This window comes from Solanum verrucosum, unplaced genomic scaffold, assembly GCF_900185275.1.
Source record: "Solanum verrucosum unplaced genomic scaffold, falcon-dt-bn FXZP01000051.1, whole genome shotgun sequence".
NCBI lineage: Eukaryota > Viridiplantae > Streptophyta > Magnoliopsida > Solanales > Solanaceae > Solanum > Solanum verrucosum.
In genome coordinates, this window is record NW_026020110.1 from 3273636 (window position 1) to 3300607 (window position 26972).

Here is a 26972-nt window from a genome sequence, read left to right on the forward strand (position 1 = left end):
TCGGAGCACAATTTTCTGTTAGTCCTAAATAAGGACATCAAATCATACACCTTTATGCACAGTTCCTTCAATACAACGACTGCCAAGACCCAATGAAACTCCCCATTACAATTTACAGGGACACAAACCTCATCTGTGAGGTGCCAAGGCAATCCACCAGGTATACCAAACCTTTTGATAGTGCCAACAATTTTATTCTCATATTCAGGAACAACATTGGCATTGTCAATGTATGTTTTGAAAAAATAATTAGTAGTGGTATATCGATATTTAGAATGGCTCTGTTGCTTTGACTTCTTCCGCAAATAGTATAAAATGACATCAACATGCTGCACAGATGCATCAACAAGTGTATTTTTGTATCAAATTATTTGTATGTATTCATATCTTAATCAAAAGATAAAAGTGGGCATGGATTTACCTCATCAATCTAGCACTTATTGAGTTGAGACATTACGTAGAACCAGTCCTTCTTCTTTGAAAATACAACTACAAAATCAAGTTGTTTGAACTCAAGATCCGAGCAATTGGCTAAGTAGTGATCGTCCTTGTCTCTTCTGCAATTGTGTAATCATTATAAATAATTATTTAGTGGACAACAAGAAGAAATACTAATAATAGTTGAAGGACTTTACTTTTTTACATAATGCTTGTAAAGACCCTCGTTTATCCATTGCGAGAAGGATGACATTAGTTCAGTTGGACCGTCGCCGTCAATGTTAAAACCTTCAAATGAATATTGTTGCTTCACATCACAACTAACGACTTCGACTTTCTTCTCTTTATTTTTCTTTTTCTTTTTCACTTTCTCCTTCTCCTTCTCCTTGTCCTTCTCCTTCTCCTTCTCCTTCTCTTGCTCCTTCTCTTGCTCCTTCTCCTTCTCCTTCTCCTCCTCCTCCTCCTCCTCCTCCTCCTTCTCCTTCTCCTTCTCCTTGCCTTTTGGGTTTGAGTGTGATACTGGAGCAGTAGTCATTGGTTTTTTTCTTTCACTAATTATAATTATAGATAGTGATTGAGAAATAGATTTTTTCAACCTCCTACACTTCAAAAGCTGTGAAATCTTCTTGAATGTATGGGTATCAATACTATAAGTCATTTCCTTAAAAATATCAGTGAGTTCTTTAACACGACTAATAAAATAATCATGTTGCTACTCACATTCTTTGCATAGACAAAAAGAGCATTTGATGTTAGAAGAGGAAGCAACACCAATAAAAGATTGAGCTGTTGTCATGGATGAAGTTTCTTGTATCATTTCATATACAAGGTAAATCAAAAAAGGTTGAGAGTTTACAATTGATTATAAAATAACAATGGGTAGCAATTTATACTTATGTTGACACAGATGGATATTCTGTTGCCACAGATGTACCTTTTGTTGCCATGAATGAATCATCTTCATGTGCCACAAATGAATCTTTTGTTACTACAGATGACCATTTTGTTGCCCTAACACATATGTGATATGTTCCAACATATGACAACTCTGTTGGAATATATATCAACATATCACTAAAATGTAGCAACATACGACACATCTTTCAACAAATGAAATATATGTTGGACAATTGAACAAGACTATATTTCTAAAATCATATGAACAAAATGGTCACAAAAAGAACAACAAAAGCAACAAAAAATGAATTTTCCTTGAATGTTAACAATACATATACATTTCCTCAAAATTAGGGTTTTTTTGGGTTTGTTGATTTTCTTTCAAAAACAATAAATAGTAGGTACCATTACACCATTATTCAATTTTCACATCTATAGAACGATTTATTGTTCATTAACCCAAGAAAAAAACTTAGTATTGTTCAAAAATTGTAAAATCTTTCAAAAAAATGACTTACCCATTTAAAGTTGAACACAATCTTCAATTCAGAAAGAGGCTCACGGCCGGAGATGAGGAGGAAGATAAGATAATGGGGGAGAATATTTGTTTTGATAGTCGAATTTTTGGATTTTCTAAGGAAGAAGAAGAAGAAGAGAAGAGAGAACGGAGAAGAAGAGAAAATTTTATTTTCTTTTACTTTTTTTTAAAATGGTTTGGATAGAATTATAAAAGTTGAAAAATGAAGTGTTTTTTTTGTATTTTATAAAAGATTAGAAAGTTTTGAAAATGTTAATTTGGTCCCAGATTTACTTAATTACATTTTAAAGTGGATTTGACTCTTTCTTGGTCAAAGTGTCACAAAAAACAAAACCCAAACTTAATTGATACCTTTCATTTAATTTTCTTGAGTGTCTCAAACAAAGCAAAAAGGCAAAGGTAAAGACGAAGACTAAGAGCCCGTTTGGATTGGCTTAAAAAAATAGTTTTTAAGTCAAAAATAAAAAAATCAAACTGAAATGACTTTTAAGTCAAACAATAGAAAGTAGAGGGAGACCTACTTTTGGTTTTTTACTTATTTTAAGTCATTTAAAACATATTTTAAGTCATTTTTTACTTTGCCAAGCACTCCCCGACTTATTTTAAGTCATTTTTGACTTATTTTAAATTATTTTTTATATTTGTCAAACACTTCCCAAAGTCAAAAACTGACTTAAAAGTAGGTTTGACCAACTTTTAAGCCAATCCAAACACCCTCTAAGACAAAAAAAAAAAAAAAAAAAGAACTTGAGAGAAGAAGATTTGGAAATAATTCAAATATTGAATTTACTGATATAAATATGTGGTTGGTTCTAATAGTTAGTCGTCTTTTATTTTTTAATGTCACATACCTCACTAAATTAATATAGGTGGACCCTGCAATATTATTATTTTGTAGAGGTATTATTTAATTGATAAATTAATATTTATTAATTTAAAGAGTGTTTCGGCATTGCAAAATTCGTTCGGAATGAAATCTTAGAGAATTTAAATGAACGCACTTGTGAAAATGTCATTCATGAACTTGAGATCATGATTAATTGTCTCGGTTACCGCAGTGGACGTTAATAACATGTTGGATGGGTGAAAATGATACATGGTTAGACGTCTAGAGCTTCGAAGAAATTGTGGATGCCATTAAAAAAAACAATGTTGATGATAAAGTTGAAGATGATACAATACATTTAGAACCAATTACGCGTAAGGAAGCACTTATCGCATTTAGAATTCTTCACAATTTTATGGTGCAATTTGAAAAGACAACACCAAAACTTTTGGATGCAATAAGTAAAGTTAGAGATGTGCTTCAACTAGATTTAAATTTTAACAAAAAAAGAACACAATAAAATCATATTTCACTAAATTATTTCAGATATATTTTTACTTTTAAGAATTATTAATTTATAATATTAATGAGGTCATATATTTATATAGGCATTTTTTGAAAATATATTATCTTATCGAAATGAATGATTTTTTCTATTAACCCAACTCGAAACTAGAAGAAAATATTATTTTATAGAGATTATTAATTAATCAAGTACTAATTTAGTGATGTGTTACCGTAGTTGGTTGTCTAATAGCGGGATTGGGGTTTATTTTATATCTTATAAAATTTCACACGAAATTTAGCTTTTAATCTCAATTTAAGCGACTAATTAAAGTTGTAGGGTGTGTTTGGTATGAAGGAAAACATTTTTCGGAAAATGTTTTCCAATTTTCTCATGTTTGGTTGGATTAAATGTTTTCCAAATCAACTCATTTTCTTCAAATTTAAGGAAAATGACTTCCCTTCAAAACTTAAAGAAAACATTTTCCAAAACTCTCTTTCAACTTCAAATTACAATTATTTTTTTGTTAAAAAAATCAATTTATTTTTGTCCCTACCCTCAAACCAGCCCCCCTCCCAAAAAATAAAAAAATTAAAGCTTATTTTTAAATTTAATTTTTTTACCCACCCTCACCCCTACCCCCACCCCCTCCCAAAAAAATATTAAAAATTGCTTTTAAAAGATATTTCTAATTTCAATTTTTTATTTTTTTACCCCCCACCCACTACCCTCACTCCCCCCCATTTGCTCCACTATTAACCCCCCTATCAGCCCCCAATCCCCTTCAAAAAGAAAAAAAATCAAGTTTGTTTTTAAAATATATTTTCAACTTCAAATTTTTATTTTTTCATCCCGATCCTCGATCACCCACCCTCCCTCCCAGGCCAGCCCCCCCCCCCTCTCCCAAAAAAATAAAAATAAAATAGAGTTTGTTTTTAAAATATATATTCAACTTCAAAAATTTATTTTTTCACCCCTACACTCGACCCCTCCCCCAACCCACCCACCCCCTACTCGCCACCCCTACCCAAAAAAAAAATTTAAGTTTGTTTTTAAAAATTATTTTCAATTTCAAAATTTCATTTTTTCACCCTACCCTTGACTCCCCACCCACCCCTACCAGCCCCCCCTCCCCACCACCCCAAAAAATAATTTTAAGTTTGTTTTTCAAAAATACTTTTAATTTCAAAATTTCATTTTTTTCACCCCTACCAGGCCCCCACCCCCACCCACCCCCTACCAGCACCCCCATCCCCAAAAAAAATTTAAGTTTGTTTTTAAAAAATACTAGTATACGTGCCCGCACGTTGCGCGGCTATTTTAAAATATAATAATTTTTAGATTTAAAATAATTAATACAAATTATTATTGAGTAACAAAAGTGCATGTATAATAATATACAATGTTTTCATTTCATATATACACTTATGCTAACAAAAAATCACCATAATTATGTGCAATGAGGGTATTTTCTTCAAAGACACTAAACATTATACTAACAATTCTTCTTCTTCTAGTATAATGAAGATTGATAACATATGTGGCGTGTGTTGAATTGATACCTGTGCTAATTAATTAAATCTTAAATTAATAGATCAATCTAAAACCTAGTATTAAAAATATTTATGATAGTTTTAGCTAAATCTAAATATAATTTTCAAAGCATGTTGCAACCTCTTTAGCACACTCATCTCTCATTCAATCTTACAAAATAAAATATTTTTTATTTAATCAAATACAATTTCATAAAATAAAAATGTATAAAAAAAATGGTGTTCACTTATCAATTAAAACAAAAGATACTATGATAAAATTATTTTAAAAAAATTATTTTTCGATATAATTTTAATTTGAATATGACTAAGAATAGTTGCAAATCTTTTATCTCTAAAAAAGAATGTAGTTGAGATCAATAAGGATGTAAATCACCTTATCTCTAAAAAAGAGTTGAAATTATATTATTTAATGATAAGATTAAAAGGTTTGATAAATCTACAAATTAAGTAATATAAGTAAAGTCTATACGAAGTGGGAGAAATAAAAGAGAACACTACATGATATAGGTGTTTTGTAATTTGTTAGTATTTTTTAACTAAGATTTTTTTTTTTTGAGAAAATCTCGAAATTGTTAAAATAATATTACTACCCATTTTTGTTTTTGGCAATTTTATTTGACAACTTTTTTACATAATTATTTATCAAATTAAAATTATATTTTTTTGGAGAGAATTTTTTTAAAAAAATATCCAAACTGAAAATTTTAGAATTATTCTGATGATGAATGTTGCAATATTTTGCAAAATACAAATTTACAATATTTTAAATTTAAAAAAAAAATTATAATTTAAAAAATTATATGTTGATGCTATTTTCTTATTACATAATATTTATTTGAAATACTAAATTCATTTTATATAAACTCAAAATTTGAATTGAATTGTTTTGTGATGTGTGACACTTTTGTCTTTCCTATTATATAGGTAGAAGATTAAAATATATAATTGAGTTTTGAGAGATAAGGATAGCTAGGTAAGTGGTGAGGAATTTTAGGAGATGCTTTAGATTAGTTTTTGTTTTCAATCATTATTTTTTTTTTGAAAAAAATTATCTACGTATTTATAGCTATGTCTTTGTTAATGTTTTTCTTTTTCTTATTTTTTCATTAATTATTTTATTTTTTTATTTATTTTGTAGCATGAGATTTTTAAATTTTTTCCAAATAGTTAATTTTGTTGTTTATTAATTTTTTTCTTTTGTTTTAGTTTTGTTCTAAAACTACCAAATGACTTGATATTAGAATCGATTTTTGCACATTATTGTTGTATTATCTAATTATTTCAATTTTAAAATATTATTTATCAACCTTGATCTCATTGGTCATTTCTTCAAATGTAGATATTACTTTATACAAAGGAAACTAATAGTAATTTTGAAGCTCTAAATAATATATGATTTGTATTATTTTTTGTGATGATTTTTTAATACAGAAACAGTTAAGTGAATTTTTACTTGAACACTAAGTGTTATTATATCTGCACAATAATCATGCCAAATTATTTTTTGGAGGATTGATATCGTAAACCTCTTATCAATATAAGTCTTGAAAACTTATCTATAATCAAAAGAAAATCAAGCATGTCATGATTTCAATTTGTACATATAATAATTGCTTTTAATTTTCACAAAAATCGAATTTTGATCTATTTTATTTCTACCCAAAACACATTAAATAAATTTTGTTATATTTCATAATATATCTGTTAACTTCTGCGAAGTAACACAAAATCTTAGATATAACTTTAACAAAAAAATTGAGAACATTTCATGGAAAAAACAATTAATCAAATAAATCATATTTGATAAATTTTATATTATCTTAAATCTCTTGTTGATATGAGCCTTGAAAACATACTTGTAAATAAAGAAAAATCAAGCATTTCATGAAATTTAAAACTATAATTTTTTAAATTCATTTATTAATGTCATGTGCATAACATTTGATTAATAAACCCCAAAAAAAATTGATTTTTGCACATTATTGTTGTATCATCTAATTACTTAAATTTCAAAGGAAACTAATAGTAATTTGAAGCTCTAAATAATATACAATTTGTATTATTTTTTGTGATAATTTTTTTAATTTTTTTTTACAGAAAAAGCAAGTGAAATGTTTCTTGAATACGAAGTGTTGTATCTGCACAATAATAACACCAAAGTTTTTCTTGCAGGATTGATATCGTATACCTCTTACCAATGTAAACCTTGAACATCTATATAATCAAAATTTGTGATAACATTGTTGCAACAAAGTTAAATGTAACACTAATATTTAAATTATAATATATGAAATATTCAAAAGTCTTAATTGATTTTAGATAAATTTACAAATAAATGTAAAATGTTAGTATATTTTAATTTACTCATAATCCGATGCCTTCATTGCTTTGGATGAATTGCAAGTATATTAAGAAATAGCATATATTGATTAGAGTAACAATAACCTACAATCAATTTCTACATTGATTTCACCAATGCAAATGTTCATTTGTGTTCATTCAATCTACTCAAGTGTATGATGAAGAAATGAACATGATTGTTATCCAAGTGACTTGATCTATTCATGAGTCCGAGTAAGAGAGATGTTCGAACTTGTGTAAGAATACTCAAATTTGAGAACTCATAATACGTAAAATAGCATAAGAGGATAGAATAATCATATGGATTATTATGAATAAACAAAAAATGTATAAGATCTATCACATAAATTAGTACATATTGATTTTAATAATTGAAATTCATATTATACTACTCAGTCAAATTTACAAATACCTTCTCAAACTTATGGTCTCTGTACCCTTTGACACTAAAGCCTTGCATATCGCAGTGTCAACAAAGTCACTGCCTCTGATCCTATGAGGCTATGGCTACAATCCGTTAAAAAAAGAAAAATAAAGATAGATAAAAAAGGAATCAAACATCAAACAAATAAATAAAAACAAAACAAATATGAAAGAGATATACAACCTAAATTTTCATAAATAATAAAAGTCTAATTACTATTTTCGAAGATCTCACATGAAGTCCTATTAACTATTAAACATCGCAAATTTACAAAACTACATATATCATAAATGCATTATAATATACTCCATAAACTATGAAGGCGAATTGAATTTAATCCTTGCAAAACTATTTTCCAAATAGTTTAAAATAACTCCATAAAAAGGTTGAATTCATATAAAAAATTAAATTTTAAGCAATTCAACTTTTTAGAAAGAAATCCAAAAATGTTGCTTGAAATTTTTCGCAAATATCTATCAATGTCAAAGTAAAAACTAAAGCAAGAAGTTTCAAATTTAAAACTATTAAGAAAAATATGAAAGTAAATTTAGAGAGAAAATTGACATTATACCTTTAAAGAAGTGTTGTTGTAGAAATATTAGTTTGTCCAATTAACATGTTAAGAAGATCAATATGAGTATGTATCAAGCCATTTCTTCACCATTATTGAGATTTGAGAACAAAGAGAACAAAGAGAAAAGAAGAGTGAAAAACTGTAGGCGGTAGATTTAAAAAATAGGATAGTAATTCTTGTCTTTTGATATATATAATATTTGTTAAACGTAATAATTGAGAATTTTAATTACTATAAAATTGATTTGATTTTTTTAAATTAGTTTATAAAAAAAAATTCTAGCAGTTTTAAATTTAAGATAGAATTGGAAAGTTAGTCGGTAGTTAGTTGATTTTTTTTCAATTAATAATTGAGAATTTTAATTACTAAAAAAATAATTTGAAAAAATTTAAATTAGTTTATAATAAAAAAAATATTCCAGCAATTTTTTAATTTAAGATAGAATTGGGAAGTTAGTAGGTAGTTAGTTGATTTTTTTTCATTATTTTACATAGACTTTTAATTAATTGTCATTTCAATAATAAAGACGGTATTTAATATGTGTAACAAAATTACCGCATTTAATAACATGAAACGTGCATTTGTGTATAATGTGCTTACTGAACTTAATTTTATATACACGTGTCTATGTTTATTTAATTAATTATTGATTATTTAAAATTAGTTAAATTTTAAAATAAAAAAAATTATTGTGTTGACATGTGTCGTTCTAATTATAATTATTGATATGTGTCTATATTTATTTAATTATTAATTATTAATTATTTAAAATTTATTTAAAATATTGAAAATTTGTGGTGTTGACATGTGTCATTTTTCTTCTCCTTTTATATATAGATAGATTTTCAACTTCAAAATTTCAATTTTTCACCCGTACCCTCGACCCCCCTTCACCCACCCCCTACCACCCCCCCCAAAAAAAAATTTAAGTTTGTTTTTAAAAAATATTTTCAACTTCAAAATTTCAATTTTTCACCCGTACCCTCGACCCCCCTTCACCCACCCCCTACCACCCCCCCAAAAAAAAAATTTAAGTTTGTTTTTAAAAAATATTTTCAATTTCAAAAATTATTTTATACTCTAGTAAAAATAAAAGATATTTTTCATTCATAAATCAAACACTAAAAACTTTTTCGAAAAATATTTTCTACTCACCAACCAAACATGAAAAAATAAATAAAAAATCAACTTATTTTCGAGAAAACATTTTCCTTCATACCAAACACACCGGTAATCTCAATTAATTTGAAGACTTTTTTTTGACATCCTTTATTCATTTTTCTCAAGGGAGTTTGCATGTTAATATAAACTTATACTACGGATTGTTTTCCCCCTTTTTTTGTTGTCTGGTAGTGTGCAGAGAGTGAAAATGTTACATGCCTTCTAAAGCAAGCAGACATTCATTCTTCTTCAGAGTAGCTCTTGGAGAGTAGCATCATTGCTCATTCCAACATGGAAGCTGATAAAATGTGAGATTTTATGCTGTTTGAAAATAAATTGATGACCTTGTGTTCCTCTAATGGGTATACATTTTTTTTTTTGATGTGGGGATGTTCTCACCTTCATTTGGGGTTTTTGCTATTGTCGAATCTCGTTCTGGTTCTTAGCCGTTACGGTCTCAATTTCTCTCTCTTCTGAATGGGTATTGTATTGTATTGTATTGATTTCTTTATTTGTGGGTTTACGTCTAACCCCAGTATTGTTCTAATGGAAAGGGACGAAATTCTCCGCATGTACAAACTAGTTTAACAGAAAATGTAGTGCTTTTGCTACAGGGACGGCTTGATCTTGCCATATGCTCATGTTTTACTGTTTTTCTATTTTTCTTTCTTCACTGCTTTGAAACCTATAGAGTCTAAGTATGTAATATATTTCCTCCGTATTTTGATAATAACAGGCTGGATGTATATATACACGATTATCTTAAGAAGAGAAAATATGGTGCTTCTGCTAGGACATTTCAAGCTGAAGCACAACTTCTCACTAATCGTGCTGGTAATACATCTACAAAAATGCCACTTTGGTCAATGCCTTTTCCAATTTTACTTTAATTGGTTCATAAAATAAACATTTGTTTTTCAGCTATAGATGCTCCAGGTGGTTTTCTTCTTGAATGGTGGTTAGTATTTTGGGATATTTTCATTGCTCGGTTCAAGACCCCTCTTTCAAGCACTACTGCATCTTACAATGTGGTATGATTTCAATGTGTTACAGACTGTTATTTTCTTAACTCTTATTTCTCCTAACCGACTTGTTTCACCTATTTATGTGTGTCCATTAGTTTCTGAATGAGGACGTCCAAGGAAAGTAGAAGCAAAGAAAATGGCGTATGTGAAGTTGGTGGAGAGTAAGGATGAGGAGGAAAAGGGGGCAAATATGGAATGGCATAAGATGACGAAGAAGAGGCTAAGTTAGCAGTTATGATGACAAAAACGACAAGTTTTGAATGTTTGTATGTAGAACTATATGACAAAGGTGGGGATAAAAGCTAGATAGACGCGATAGAGAGGAGGGCCAGAGACTTGGACCAAGTGAAGTATATCTAGGATGAGAACGACAAAGTATTGGTGGAAGAGACACTCATTAGACAGAGGTGACTGTCATATATCCATAGATTCTTGAACAAAAAGGGGGACAAAGAAATTGTGTTGGGAGATTTGGAGCATTCTGAGAGGCATCATGATTTTGGGTATTGTAGGTGTATAAAGGTTGACAAGCTTAAGCCATTTTTTAAAAAAAAGATTGAGAAGCTTAAGGGTGTGTTTCGAAGGATGCATAGGACCGCGATGGAATTTTGAAAGAGCACAGGCAAGGTAGGTATAGAATGGCCAACTAGGTTGGTTAATGTCATTTCTAAGATGAAAAAATGCCTGAAGAATAGAGGAAGAGTACAATGGTGTCGTTGTGCAAGAAGAAGGGGACATCTTGAATTGCAACAACTATAGGGGTATCAAGCTGCTAAACCATACCATGAAAGTTTGGGGGAGAGTGAAAGAGATTCGGTGTGCCATGAGTGGCTTCTCGATGAAGTTGTGATTACTCTTGTTGATACAGTTTCATTGTTTAGGCAGTTTTGTGTTCTAATTATCCCGTCTTACCTGATGATTAGGACTTGCTTTCCCTATTTGAAAAAAAGGAGATATGTGAGGAGGGGTGTGCCTGTTTTCGAGAATGCATTTAGATTCATGTCGAGGAGTTCAACTACAACAATCATCCATCTTGTTGGGAGGCTGATGGAACAATGTAGGGAGAGGAAGAGGGGCTTAAACATGTGTTCGTCGACCTAGAAAAGGCATATGATAAAGTTTCGAGAGAAGTTCGATGGAGGTGCTTAGAGGCTAGAGGCATACATATGGCATACACAGGGCAATTAAGGACATGTATGATAGAGCCAAAATCCAAGTAACATTTCCTAGTTGTGATGGGGTTGCACTAAGGATCAACTCTTAGCCCAATTTTAATTACCTTAGTGATTTATGTATGGCGCAACAAATCCAAGGTGAGGTGCCATGGTGTATGTTATTTGCAGATGACATAGTTTTGATTAATGAGACTCGCGACTGAGTTAGTGTTAAACTGGAGGTATGGAGACAAATCCCAGAGTCTAAAGGGTTCATGTTGAGCCGGACCAAGACAAAATACTTGAAATGTAAGTTTAGTGACGTAACACATTAGACTGGAGTGCAAGTGAGGCTTGATACCTAAACCATCATAAGAAAGGAAGTTTCTAGTATCTTGGGTCTATTATTCAAGATATAATGGGGAGATCAAAGATGAAAGGAAGTTTCAAGGGTCTTGGTTCTTTTATTCAAGATAAAATGGGGGGATCGAAGATGATGTTACACATTGTATTGATACAAGGGGGATGAAATGGAGGCTCGCATTCAGAGTTGCATGACAAGAAGGTGCCACCGATACTTAAAGAAATGTTCTACCTAGTGATGGTTAGACCAACTATGTTGTATGAAGTAGAGTGTTGGCTAGTCAAGAGCTCTCACGTTCAGACGATGAAATTTGCGGAAATGAGGATGCTGAGTTGGATGTGTAGGCATACTAAGACAAATAAGATTATAAATGAAGATATCTAGCACAAGCTGAGAGGCATTAGTGGAGGACAAAATACGGGAGGCGAGATTGAGATACTTTGGACATGTGAAAAAGAGATGCATGGATTTCCCAGTGTAGAGGTGTGAGGTTTTCAATGAATGTTTCGGTAGAGGTAAAGGTAGGCCGAAGAAGTATTGGGTAGAGGTGATTAGACAAGAAATGATGTAGCTTCAGCTTACAGATGACAAGATGACATGACCTTAGATAGGAGATTATGGAGGACATGAATTAGGGTAGAAGGTTAGTAGATAGTTGAGTGTTGTCTCGCTTATCTTTCCATGCTAGTAGTCGTAGTATTACTCTTTGTAGTTTCTTGCTTCTTCGATTTCTTTTACTATTTATTATTCCTTGTACTTTAATTATCATATTATTTAGTTGTAGTTATTGTTCATTTTCAGTATGCTTTGTCATGCCTTGTTTAGTATTTTGCCTTGGTTTCTTTACTATTGTTAGTTTTTTGAGCCGAGGGTCTATCAGAAACAACCTCTCTACCTCCCAGGTAGGGGTAAGGTCTGCCTACACACTATCCCAGACCTCACTTGTGGATTACACTGGATATGCTATTGTTTGTTTGTTGTTTGCATTTGTCAAATGCCAGTTTCTTCAAAGTTTTAAAGTTAACCTACTTAGCTGATTTTGGGTTTGCAGGTTCAAATGATTAATACATTGGAACGGAAGGATGTCCAAGCTCAACAGCTTAATCAAATGCAACAGCTTATCCAACAAAAACAACTGCAAGGTTATGGTACTCAGCTTTTGAGGGGGACTACCAATGAGGCTATGACAAGACACAGTCTAGGGACAACAAATGCTTTAACCAAAAGGGTGTACGAAAGTAACCCTCAAGTTCAGAGAATTCCCATATCAGTGGCCAATAAGGTGTTCAAAACTAATTTTTTTAATAATTGCTGTACTAGTTCTCTCATTCCTACCTTTATTTTCGAGCAGTCATATCTGAATCATTCTTTCGTCATTTTTATTTCTCTAGAAACCCACAGATCCAAGGAATAGTGATAATATTGGTCAGCATTTAGATGCAAATCACAGCTGCATATCAAAACCGGAAACCTTTAGAGACCAGCCTTCGCGGTACATTTTTTGAGCTGAGTCTGATGGTGTTTTCATGGCAGGACTTCTCTTTACCTTCGTGTTATTGTTTGTTTTATTTCAGGCAAACGCAACACAGTTTACCTGGTGATAATTTGAGATTTTATCCTCCACTAGCTGATCAAGCTCATCAATTCCCAGTTACGCAAGTAACTACCTTCCTCCTTCCAAAAGACAAATATAAAAAGGAAAAGAGAAAGAGAAACATATAAGCCAAATACTAAGAAAGCTGAGAAAAAAAAACATTTCAACTAAAAAAATGTGGAAAGGCAATTGATACCAACATTTCACTCTAACTGCTTAATTTTTCTGTTGTCTGAAGCTGGACCAGAGCTTAACAAATATGATGATTCCTGCTGTGAGTCACAAAGCTGCTGAGTCAGGTAATTCACTCACTGAAGTTTCTGGTATTAACACTGAACAGTTAGCAATTCAATGCCTTTATCGAAGTGATGAGCATTTGAACATATGATTTTCCTTTTTGAGGGCTTTTAATGAAGGCAAATTTACTTCAAACAATCAAACTTGTCAATACTGTACCTGGCCGGGCTAGATCATCCTTTTGAATGGGGATTGCCCATGATGCTGTAAGAATCTTTATTGAGTGCTCTAAACATTATGTAGACCACTGTACTACTGTAGAATGAAATTGTGAAGATCAATTGTAGCATGAAATTATGAAAGACTATTACTATTTCTTCCGAAAAAGTTAATGGCATTTTTTCTTGAAAATTTGACTCCTGATTAACGTAAATAAAAATTGGTTGACCATGATGGTATTCATCCAACGTAAGTTAACTATTAACTGTTCATCCAGACAGTTTGAGTTTGTTCTACCATTGTTTTTACAGTTGTATGTTGTTTATCAGTCTAGCCCCCGTCCCCCCTCCTCCACCTTATTTAAAAGAGAAAATGGGAAAAAAGGAGAATGGCCTACCTAATTCACATTCTTATTTGGTTCAGGATCAGATCATGGAGTGAACAGTTTACTTTTAAAAGGATGGCCCTTGATGGTAAGGTCATAATGTGTACTTTCTCAAATATCCATCAAAATGTAATAGTAAAGAAGTCAAATATTCAGGCTTTAAGACAACCGAAACTCCATTCAGAAGATCAAAATGAACTGTTTATTTTTTCTTTATTTTTGGTGTAAATACTAAATAGTGCTTTGTTAATGATGGCTAAGCAGTGATATATCTTATAGAATCTCTTCTAGAATAGGAATGGGTGTTTTTTTGGTATATTGTAAATACTTTTGACAGTACTTTCTTGGTGCTATATTAATAATATACTTTACCATTTCTCAAAAGAAGTCCAACTCTCAATTTCTGTGGTATAGGAAAGTAACAAAGATATGATTGAATCTATCAGTAGAGTGAAATTAGAATATGCTCTTTTACTTATAAAAAGATGAAGACTCTTTTGGAAATTTACTCCCTGATTGGGTAACATAAGAAAAGATTTGTGCTAGTAGTGAAAACTGCAATTTTGGTCATAGATATTCAAAGCCTATGATATTTCTAAAAGGTTTGAGATGATTCTGCAATATAATTTTGAACATGAACAATATGCTCTTTATATAGAGTTGATACAGAACTGAAATACATAAAACTTGGAACAAACTAATGTGATAAGATTCTGTGCAAGTTGCAACAGAAAACTAGAATATAGGAAACTACCGAATGTCCTAAATAAATCAAGCGACTGACTAGATAATATTGTATCTGCAGAAAGCTAGAAAATAGGAAACTAATAACAAACTTCTAAACTGAAGTATAACAAATATTACTCATTAATATGCTCCTGCAAGTTGAGGGTGACCGGAATGAGCCCCAACTTGTGAAAATGGCGCAGAAAAGCTATAAGCAAAAGAAGCTTGGTGAGGTCGTCAACAACTTGATCAGTAGAGTGAAGGCGACAAACCTCAAGTGCTTTTTGTTGAACTTGCTGACAAACAAAATGGAAATCAGTAGCTACGTGCTTCATCCTACTGTAAAAAATTGGATTAGAACAAATGTAGGTTGTGATAACGCTGTCACAGAGGACTACTGGTGGAGAAGACAGTGAAAAGTGAAGCTCATTTTGCAAATTTGTGAGCCAATTGACTTCATAAACAGAAGCAGCAATAGATCGATACTTAGCTTCCGTGAATGAGGGTTAGACAGACTTTTGCTTTTTGGAGGTCCAAGAGTTTGGTAATTTCCGAAGGTTGACTACACAAACGCCGATGCCACAGATCTAAACATACTTGATTGTCTGCCGGCCATTCGTAAAGCATCCTCACTCCACCGTTGAACTAGTGGCTCCTATACTTAGATCTTCACGTGATAATAGAATGAAAGAATTCAATGCTCAGTTGCTCAGACTCTTCACTTTTGGTGCCGCACCCGTGTCGACACGACATGGGTGTGGGTGTGGATGTGGGATCCGTGTACGATTTGGTCTATTGATTTTGAGTACTTTGACCAAAATCGATGGGGAAAGTCTGGACAGTTTTAATGATTTATGTAATCAATACAAAAGCTAAGGTAAAATTGAAGAAAATAGAATACCATTTATATAGAAATTTCTATGTCACTCCTTTTCCTTTAATCTCCATCCAAGATTTTCCTCAAGTTCTCCATATAGTATCACATAATTTAGGTTTTATAACTCTAATTTTAGATATTTTAATTATTTTTAGATGAATCCCTGCACCCGTATCCATACATGGATCCATATCCCTGAATCTTAAAGATTAGATCATGAAGGATCCAACCTCTAGATCTGCACCCGTATTGGACATCTGCACCCGAGTCCGAGCAACTTAGATTCAATGTATGTTTTATTGTTACGATAAAAATTGAGAAATTGTTTGCAATGGAATATTGGATGATTAAAAGTGAAAAAATTACATGCATATAAATCCGGGTTACCGGTGTGAGATATCGGTATGGTGTTACCATTTCCCATTGTGATTTCTTCTGGACCATTCTAGTCTCTAATGGTGGTTGTGAGACTTTGGGCATGTGTGTAGCCCCTGTATAGACTATCCGGGGGGGGGGGGACAGGCTGCTGGATTTGTTGTCCAACAAAGTTGGCTCGTTCCTGAAAATGATTATGAGATAGAGAGCAAACTCGAGCAGAGTGTCCAATTCAGTCACACAACTGGCACACTAAGTTGTCGTGCAGATCGGTGCAACGATGTCTGGATGAGAACGCGGTTTGAGACCTATTGTTGTTGGTGGCGTTGGTCCTTGTTTGACAGTTGGTATGTGAGCAACAACAACAATAATTTTGGTGGAGGGTGTGAGACAGAGCATTGTGTTTGAGGAAAAACTCGTGGTCAGTATTCAAATAGTAGGGGTGTCATTTGCTCGAATTGCTGCTGATATTTCTCGATGTTCTGGTTCAAGACCATGAGAATTTTGATAGTGAGTTCGGTGTTGGTGACAGGAGCTCCTGCAGTCGCAAGTTCATCGCAGGGAGTCAGACTTGGTTGAGATAGTCTGTTACAGGAAGGCTCTCTTTGGTGAGATGTGCAAGGCGATCTCGCAAGCTCAATATGAGAGTTTGTGTGAGAAATATAGGAAAAGAATATTACTGAATTGTTGTTGTGTCTACATTATTACATTGAGACCCTATTTATAGACCCTAGAATATAATCCTTTACCAAGTAGGATACTATTTAGTATTCCTATTTCTATTTCTATTACTATTCCTATTCTAATAGGATTGTATAAACCTATTCCTATTCTAATAGAATTGTATAAACATATTCCTATTCTAATAGGATTGTATAAACCTATTCCTATTCTAACACTCCCCCTCAAGCTAGTGTACTGAATTTGATGCATAATGCCGATAAAAAACACAGAGTGATAAAATTACAGTGTTGGAACTTTCCAAACCAAACTTGCAAAGACTGTTTCAGACCATAGAGTGACTCATATAATCGACATACAAGGCTACTAAACTCCCTCTGAGCAACAAAGTGCTAAAAATCTAGTATAAAGTATATGGATCATGTTGGAATCAATAGATGAGTCGATATTAAAGTCACCGAAAAACTAGCTGGAACATGCTCATATGCCGGAGTATTAGATTTGATGGCTAAAAGTGGTCACAATCTAACAAATAATATTATATTGGTAGGGTCGGAATGATGTCACGACCCAACTAGAAAATAAAAATTATATATGATAGTTTGAATTGATGGAATGACCCCATTAAAAGAGAGAAATAATATGGGTAGGGTCGGAATGATGACACGACCCTACTGAAAAAGAAAAATTATACGGGTAGGGTTGGACTGATGACACAACCCTACGCAAATCAAATTTGAGGAGTCACCGGAAAGACGAATGGAACTATGCAAATCAAATCTGAGGAGTCACTGAAAAGACACATGATGCTATGCAACTCAGATATGAGAAAGTAGTTCGGAAAAATCCACAGTACTACACAAATTAAATATGAAAAGTAGTCTGGAGAGATGCACGGTGCTACGCAAATCAGATATGCAAAAAAAGGTAGTCATCGGAAGGATGGCAGATGCTACACAAATTAAATATGAAAAAATAGTCACCGAAAATATCACACGGTGCTACACAAATCAGATATGAGAAAGTAGTCACCGGAATGATGGCACGGTGCTACACAAATTAATTATAAAAAAAGAGTCACCGGAAAGATGGCACGGTGCTACGCAAATTAAATATGGAAAAGCATAATCATTGGCCAGACGGGCGACATATATGGGTAATAGCTGCTCGCCGGCAGCGGAAGCTCTTTGATTCTCTACCAAGATCGTAGAGGCTCTGATACCACGTGAGAAATATAGGAAAAGAATATTATTGAATTGTTGTTGTGTCTACATTATTACATTGAGACCCTATTTATAGACTCTAGAATACAATCCTTTACCAAGTAGGATACTATTTAGTATTCCTATTTCTATTTCTATTCTAATAGGATTGTATAAACCTATTCCTATTCTAATAGAATTGTATAAACATATTCCTATTCTAATAGGATTGTATAAACCTATTCCTATTCTAACAGTGACTTATTGGCATAAGCAGTGTGGAGGGAATCTCATGTTGCTTTGGCGGTGGTTGCATCGGCTACAGTGGCAGCAAGAGTTGGGTCAACTGACTCTAAAATGGCATTTTGTATCAACTAGTCCTGATGAAACCAATTAATGTAATCGAGGTTGGTAATTGTCTGGTTGTTTTCTGTGGTGGTCTGGATGGGAGCAGGAATAGTCCCATCTATATGTCGATAGACATTGTGTCCTGTCCTATCATGAGCATGGACATTTGTGCCTTCTCGAGGGAGAGAATAAGTTTACGTCTGCCAGCAAGTTGATCAAAGGCTGGGTAACTGAGTTGAAATGAACAATGGTGGTGGTATTTGGTGCACCGGAATTGGTAACAGAGAGTGCCATTTGTGCTGGGTGGGTAACAAGGAGAAAAAAAGCGCTTGATATCATATAAAGGTTTGAGATGTAGACGAAAAATATGATATTTTATTCATGAACAACATGCTCTTTGTATAGAACGTTTACAGAACCCAAATACATGAAAGTTGAGACAAACTAATATGATAAGATCAGTGCAGAAGAAATCTAGAATATAGGAAACTACTGAAAGTTCTAAATAAACCCAAAGACTAACTAGATAATATTGAATCAGAAGAAAGCTTGAAAATTGGAAACTAATAACAAGCTCCTAACTAAAGGATAACACATATTATCCATTAATAACTTACCTTCTGACTGGTCTATGCTCTGGATGTTGGACATGAGCATATGTTAGGTGTTTCCAGAGGAGCAGTGGTATCACTTGATCCCAAAGATATGTTTTTTTCCGAAGAATGTGAAAGTATTTCTTTTAATTTACAATTGCATATATTTTCATCTGTAGTCATAGCCAAAACTTTCAACTGAAGACTCTAATGAGTGTAATCTGTTCAGCCCCCTAAACGTTTTCTGAACCATGAGAAGATCAGAAGCATTCAGATGAAAATGAAAGCATAATTGGCCTGCTGCTTTCAGCTTTCATTTGTAGTTGAACTTAGCGAGTATAATTATGTGAGTACCCTAAAATATTATTTGAACCAGAAGCAGTCAAACGGAAAATGGGAACCTTTTTTTCTGCTTCTTTTAGCTGTCATTTATAATTGGAAATTTCCATAGAACTAGTCTACAATTGACTATGAGACGGAGTACTTTCTATACATTGACTAATCTCCCCATAAATAGGGATTGGAACAGCTTCAATCTGGACTAATTCAGCAGCAAAGCTCTACAGTCCACCTGTCTCATCCCTCCCAACAGCAGCTACAGCAACAAATTCTAATGTTTCTTAGTGACCAGTATATGGATATAAGTCAAGGTGACCAATCAAACTTCACTGCGAACATAGTTGTGGACAGAAATTTGCCAGTTCAAGTGGGTCTCCCGCTTTTCTCTCGTTCAGATTCAGCTATGCTAATGAAGGTGCCAGTTTATACTTGATGTACTTTGCATTTGATGTCTTTAGAGAGACTATCTATTCTTGTAAAAAAGTATTAAAAAAATGACGAGTTTATGCAGCAAGTGCAGAACATCAATCGAAGTCTGGAACAAGGTCAACAGCCTGCTTTTTTTTGCAAGCATCCAGAAAATCCAAGTTCCAGCAGCCAACAGCAAGATAAGAGTGTTGCTACTGGCAGCACGACCATGGACGTTAGCTTGTCCAACACCTCTAGAGGTGATGATCAGGTTAGCTTTGACCTCAGACCCCTTATATGTCCAGTGCACTAGAGCTGTTGATAAGTTGTTCATATAAGAATAATAGGTGCGCTTGTTATGTGTAATGCATTTCAAATTTATTACATTCCTACAAACCCTGCACCCCTCTCCCCATTTAATTTCCAATGAGCACTTTGTGAAATAGTTTCTGTTTTAATTCTTCTTTCAGTTTAACTCATACTATTCGCTTTTCTATAAATATATCTTTGTTCTTTCATCCTTCTTTTTTTTTTAAAAAAAAAATCTTTTTATCATTGATCAATTATTCCTACAATGTTGAAGTAATGAGTGCCATGACGAATTCCAAACATTTTTACTTTACCCAGCAGAGTAAGCCTTAAGGAATGAAAACAACTGGTTGAAAATGTAGTGGTTTTCTTCCTGCTTCTCGTAACTCTTTACTTTCGATGGGGGACTTCAAATAGCTGATTGTACAAGTGTCGACCACCCAATATAAATTCAGATCAGAAAATGGACATTGAGCCTAACTCAATCCCAAAAGATAGCTCATGAGGTAAGTATTGATCAAGATCATAAACGGAGTCAACAACCCATTCTCTTAACTGATGTGAGAACATTTATCTACCACCCCGGCCAAGTTTAGTTATCTGGAGCATGGAAGATGAAAATCCTACAAGCTAAAAACGGACCATAAAAACTCAATCCAAAATCTTCCTCAAGAGGTGAGGATTGCCCAACACCATATAAAGAGACCAAATACCCTTAACCCACTGATTTGGGACTCTTAACCCCTCCAGAATGGACATCTGGAGCGTGGACAGTATAGGACGGGGGCCCAACATCAGGTAAACAATGAATCGAGATGGGCCTGACACTGATACCATGTTAAAGAAATAAACCCTGGGACTAAGTCCTAACTTAACTCAAAAGTTAGCTTAAGAGGTGAGGATTGTCCAAGACCATATAAAGAGACCAAATACCTTAACTTACCTATGTGGGACTCCAACAACTCTGTTACGATGATAAGAAAATGAACCTTGAACCTAACTAAACCTCAAAAGCGCTCATGCATTTAGGATTCTCCAAGACCATTTAAGGAGAACAATAACCCATTATCTTAACCAATGTGAAACACTTAACAAATTCCAATAAGAGCTAGTTACCATTATCAAAAAAAAAACAAATTCCGATAAGAGCTCTATTAGATTTATACTTGCCAATTGTGAAAAAAAAAAGCTCTATGAGATTTACTAAGACTTACAGATTAGCTTCATCATCAAATTTCCTTGAGTTCACATCAGTAGTAATATTTGGAGAGTGTCTTTGCTCTTTCTTTCCTTGGTTTCCTACTTTTATTAATCTTAGTGAAATTTTTGTATTACTTATTCAATTGATGTCATTTCTGATATATATTTTTGGCTGTTATCTGACATGACAACCCATCATATTCTTACATATGCACAAGTATAGAGAAGTGTATATATTTGTCCTTGTGCTTTCTTGTCCTCATTGAATTTCATTGTTCATGTTTACTTCAAAGAAACGTGCTACGAAAAAGAGAAAGCAGTTAATGTCATCAGGTCAGACTAACAGCTTAGGAACTGCATATAACACTAGTCTGTTACCAAGTTCAGCGCCTTCTACACCATCTATATCCAGTGCGGAAGATGTGGTATCAATGCCTGCATTGCTTCATGATGATAATTTTTCTAAAGGTTGTGTGTATGGCAATGATGTTGTTTGCTCAGCTACATTGATATCAACTCAAATGGTAAGGATTACTGCCCCTATACTTACAGTTTATTGAGGATTCCGTGAAACAAGGATCCAATTGACAAGTTGCTCCTTCATTTCCAATTATTTAACTGATCTAATAATATTAATCAATATGTCAACTTAGGATAATATGCTAGGGAAGGGGTTTACTCTGATTTTCCTTAATTGATGCCACAAAAGTAGTATTGCATCGGGAAATGTTTGGCTGTCTCTCTTTTAGTAGTCCTTTTTTTTGTAATGCGATAATAGACATTGTAGACAGATATGCTGTGAGAAGTGAATTTGGTACAAAGGAAATGCTAATCCAACTATGGGTTATATCAATTTTTGATGTTCAATTTTCATGCGAAGTCTTTACTTGATATCTTAACTCAACTGGTTTCACACACTAGGAGAAAGCTAAGCCAAACTTCCTTCAATACAAAAGTGAATCTGCGCATGGAGTGTTTGGTTAGTGCTTCCAAAACAAGCGAAGGCTTTAAACTGGCTGCTAATTTTATCAAAAGGATATCAATCAAATGTCCTCATTCTTTCTCCTAATTAAGAGATGGTGGTTCTATTGATGCATAGTCAGACTAATCAAATATGTGTGGGATGCAGGCTGATGTTCCTCTTATAAACCACATGTTTGCAAATAACTCTGCCGAGTCCTTCCTTTCTGACAATGCAGATACTGAAAGCATAATCCCTAGGTGCTTAGGCACCAGTAAAGGTTTTAACTGACGCTGACTTCTTTATACTGGCTTTTTCTTGATGGGACACTTGCCACTCTAGCTATTTACTTTTGTTTTTTTCTTTTGCAATAAAGATATTACGTTCTTGGAAATTGGGACTTTTCATTCCAGTGCAGTTAATTGCTGTGACCTTTCATCTGATGGAAAGCTGATAGCAACTGGTGGGGATAAAGAGGTATTGATACAGGAACTTGAGATGATAAATTGTTTTGTATTCAAGAGAGTCTGAAAAGCAGTGAAACAGGGAGTTATATTCTTGAATTCTGTATTCAGGTCCCTTTAGTTATTATTATTTCTGATGTGTTCTGGCGTAGGTTGTACTATGGTGCACAGATTCAAGAGCGCAAAAGCATATACTTGAGGGGCATTCTGATGCAATAACAGATGTTCGCTTTGGTCCAAGATTACCACGTCTTGCTTCATCTTCCCTTGATAAGACAATCAAAATTTGGGATGTTCATAATGTAAGTCATTTTTATGTGTTCATTTCTTGGATGATAGGATATTACTCTTCCATCCTGATAAAACTCTAAGATGAATCATTGCGTGTTGTGTAGAAATTTTCTGCTCAAACTCAGTGTAGATGTGAATTCAGATCCTGTACAAATCAGTGTAGCTGAAACTACAGAGATCCATTATTTTGCATCTGCATTGCAAAGAATGCCTAAGTGGACAACCTTCCTCTCTTTCATCTGCATTCAAATGGGACCTTCTCCCAGAATTTTGACCATATACCTTTTTAACATATAATATAGGCCATATATATTAGATCATAGTAATCCATCATTAATTTCATTTATACAACAATAAAATTCTTTTTATCTAATAAAATAAGAAATATTTTTATTTCTTAATTTTTCCGAATGTAAGAAGGATAAACATTTCTTAATATAATCCTTGATTTTAAAGTTAAGATACTTCAATCAGAATGCCTTAAAAAACAAAAAAATTATTACTGTTTTTCAAATTACAAAATATTGTTAAAATATCGTTGATGGAGTTATTGTTGAGCTATTTTCCATTTCAAGTTTCGAACCAAGAAATATATTAGCTAATGCTTATTCTACTTCAATTTGGAAAAAAATTAAAATTAAAAAAATATTTCCTATTTTATCAAGAAAAAAGAATTTTATCATTATCTAAATGAAATTAATGATGGGGTTACTATGATCTTATATATATGACCTATATTATCAGTTTAAAAAATACATGAGGTTATTCTATTTTAATTGATAAAACAACATTAAGATGAAAAAAAAGATAAGTTACAACTTTTTTTATTAGTTAAACGGATTTCAAAAGAATAAGGTTCTCTAAGAAAAAGCATAATACATAAACGTGCCATTTAACTTGGCTTCAACTTACATCCATATCCTCCAACTTCGGGTATGCACAAGTAGGTACTTAAACTTGCATATAGTTGAACAAGTGAACACACACATCCTACATGGCAATTCGGTGTGATACACTTGAACTGATTTGTATTATGCCAGGTAGGATGCATATTATGGGCTCGTTTGACTTAGCTTAAAAAAGTAGCTTTTTAAAAGTAGTTTTTAATAAGTCAAACTTTAGTATCTTGTAAGTTAAAAAATTAAAAGTAGGGGGTACCTACTTTTATCTTTTAACTTTTTTTAAGTCGTTTTTAAAATATCCAAACACTCTTGAGGGCTGAAAACTACTTAAAAGTTGGTTTGATCAACTTTTAAAGCTAAGCCAAACTGGTTCTATGTCATGTCGGACGTGTGTAGACACCTGTTCAACTTTATATAAGTTTAAGTGTCTACTTGTGTACATTCAATGTTGGAGGGCATCGATGCCAATTGAGACCAAGTTAAAGGACACGTTCATGCATTATTTTTATTAGGAAAAGAAATAATGTGTGTATTAGGAAAAGGACATTTTTGGCCAAGTTATAAACAACAGGGACATTTTTGGAGCAAACTATTTACGGAGTACATTTTGTTCAATTTCACATGGTTTAAAGATATTTTTGACTCATTTCCGTTCTTTCAATGATCCTTCTAAGATGAATGTCAACTATTGTGCTTTGTTCCCCCCAACTTGTTTGAAGACTGTTGATGGTGAACTCCTGACTTCTGGCTTTACGAATTTGTTCTTTGACAGAACACCGTCAAATTATCTGTACATGCACTTAGATTAATTTGTTTTGATGAATTTTGGCAAGTAGAGTTCAAGCCTGTCAAAACTAGAGTTTGTTGTATCCTTGCAGCCAGACCACTCAATACGAAGTTTTACTGGCCATTCTGCCTCCGTTATGTCACTTGACTTTCATCCAACCAAGGAGGACCTGATCTGTTCTTGTGATAATGTTAGTACAATTCGATACTGGAACATTAAGAATGGTGGTTGTGCAGGAGTGTCAAAGGTATTAGTAAACCTATATGTGATACCTCAGTCTTGTATGTTAAGCTGCAAAATGATGATATTTCTGGTCCCTATTTCAGTAATAGAATCTTTTATTTACGTCACGACTTATCAGCTCCAAATTTTTCAGGTTCGTGCAACTCAAGTTAGGTTTCAGCCTAATCTTGGGAAGTATCTTGCTGCTGCTGATGCGGATGGTGTATTGTTAATAGATGTGGAGACCACCCAAATCTGTAGATATCCTCTGAAGGTTGGGAAATTTTTCGCACAATATTCCTTTTACTAAGTTGTTGAAATTATTAGTGCATGACTGTGGTTAGCTCGTGCCGTAAGGTGTTGGGTTATGTCTTTTAACGAGGTGCAACACTCATGTTTAGTTGCATTCCTTGAGTTTTAAACCCTGAACAGACTGCCGGTGGTACACTATTAGTCTAGTTTCTATGGAAGCTTTAACAATTTATGGACTGGTTGTAGCATTAGCAGTTTTATTTGTGAATCCTTTTGTTTAATCTTTAGCTTAGAAATATAAAAATTAATTACATTTTTCATATCTTGATTCTAAGTTTTTAAAATTCTATCTCAGATTGGATCTTCAAGTCTTCCCTACATTCACCTATGCTGATGTTATGTGATCTTTTTTTATTTCCAGAAACTGATGTAATATTATTCGGTTGGACAACCACTTGTCCAACATCCTATTTGCCCCACACTGTCTTTTCTCTTTTTGTAATTAGTTGAACCAAACACATTGCATATGACAGGCAAGGAAGAAAGCCGAGTGAAGGTTTCTTCTTTAGTTCTCCCCTAAATAGCTCAGATTATAACGAACTTAAGACTTGAAGCTGTGATTGGATCATTCTGGACACCTGATATCTGACTATATTCATGGGCTCACAAACGTAGAGTTTCCTTAGGAGTGTTAGCTTCTGTGTTGTCATAATGTAGTGACCTGTGGAATGATATTAGAGTAAGTGATGAGAACAGTTTGAGTACTACTCTCGTTTTGCATTATGTCTTTACTTGTTGTATCCAATCGGCGAGTTGCACCTTCTGAGTTATTATTAGGATGTTGTTCGAGTTGTAATGAACTTTTTCTCGGGGGCATCTTTGCAGGGTCACATCTCAATCATCCGGGGTATATGCTGGAGCAGCTCTGGTGAGTATCTAGCTTCACTTAGTGAAGATATGGTAAAAGTCTGGAAGATTGGCTCTAGTGGAGAGCAAGAGTGCATGCATGAGCGAAGCGTAACAGGCAAAAGATTTCGTTGCTGCACATTTCATCCTTGTTACCCTTCTGTATTAGTGGTTGGTTCAGATCAGGCAAGTAGTTTTTTTTTTCACGTCATCAATTCTATGAGTTGCTCCATTGGCTTACTATTACATGAATACATGGAGGTTCACAATTTATATGCCAAGTTGGTTGTTTCAACACTGCATGCATGTTCATTACATTTTCAAGTCTTTGCCTTGTGATTTATGGACTTCTTTAATGATATGATTTAACTTGTGTACATTCTAGTGCCTGGAATTTTGGCATATGGCTGAGAACAAGATGATGATTGTACTGGAAGAACCTGTGAATAGTTTAGCAGCGTCACGGCCCACTGGTGTAGTAGCTTCTGCCACTGACAACAATTTAATCAGATTATGGAAATGAAAATTTATTTCCATCAACTTCAACTCTGGAGAGTGAAAATCTGTTTTACCATGTTTTGCATTTACACCACACCACACCAACCAATATGAACAGAAAAGTGGTTATGTTAGGTAAGCAAGTGAGATATTCTACCTCTGGGGAAAATGTAGGTAACATCTCCTTTTTTTGCTGAATTAGATTCTAACCTATGTAAATGTAAATGTGTTACAAGCAAACGTCTCCCATTTTATCCATATCTCATCAGAGTGAGTCGTGATTTCGTACTTCTGCTTTGTTTTCTCATTTCTCAGTTTTAACCATAATTATCACCATCTATCTTCTATATTCTATACTACATCAAAAGCATTA

The 26972-nt window shown here is 33.4% G+C and overlaps 1 protein-coding gene across 1 annotated transcript; it reads left to right on the forward strand.

Annotated features, from left to right (window-relative positions):
• The first annotated feature begins 1345 nt into the window (after positions 1-1345).
• On the forward strand, positions 1346-26644 carry LOC125825397 (transcriptional corepressor LEUNIG-like). The gene is made up of 19 exons (XM_049504742.1): positions 1346-1368; positions 9553-9588; positions 10017-10114; positions 10202-10311; positions 12875-13105; positions 13215-13315; positions 13398-13482; positions 13656-13716; positions 14297-14346; positions 19578-19814; positions 19902-20078; positions 21610-21840; positions 22446-22557; positions 22654-22754; positions 22894-23043; positions 24813-24968; positions 25098-25217; positions 26081-26287; positions 26487-26644. The coding sequence occupies exons 1-19, from the start codon at positions 1346-1348 to the stop codon at positions 26622-26624; spliced, it is 2424 nt and encodes an 807-aa protein (XP_049360699.1). The 3' UTR covers positions 26625-26644.
• The last annotated feature ends 328 nt before the right edge of the window (positions 26645-26972 follow it).

Excerpts from the sequence above, each read along its gene's own strand:
- LOC125825397 (XM_049504742.1), top strand. The coding sequence starts at position 1,346 with ATGGATATTCTGTTGCCACAGAT. Across the intron at positions 10,312-12,874 it reads CTACTGCATCTTACAATGTG|GTTCAAATGATTAATACATT; the intron begins GTATGATTTCAA and ends TTGGGTTTGCAG. Across the intron at positions 13,316-13,397 it reads TTTAGAGACCAGCCTTCGCG|GCAAACGCAACACAGTTTAC; the intron begins GTACATTTTTTG and ends GTTTTATTTCAG.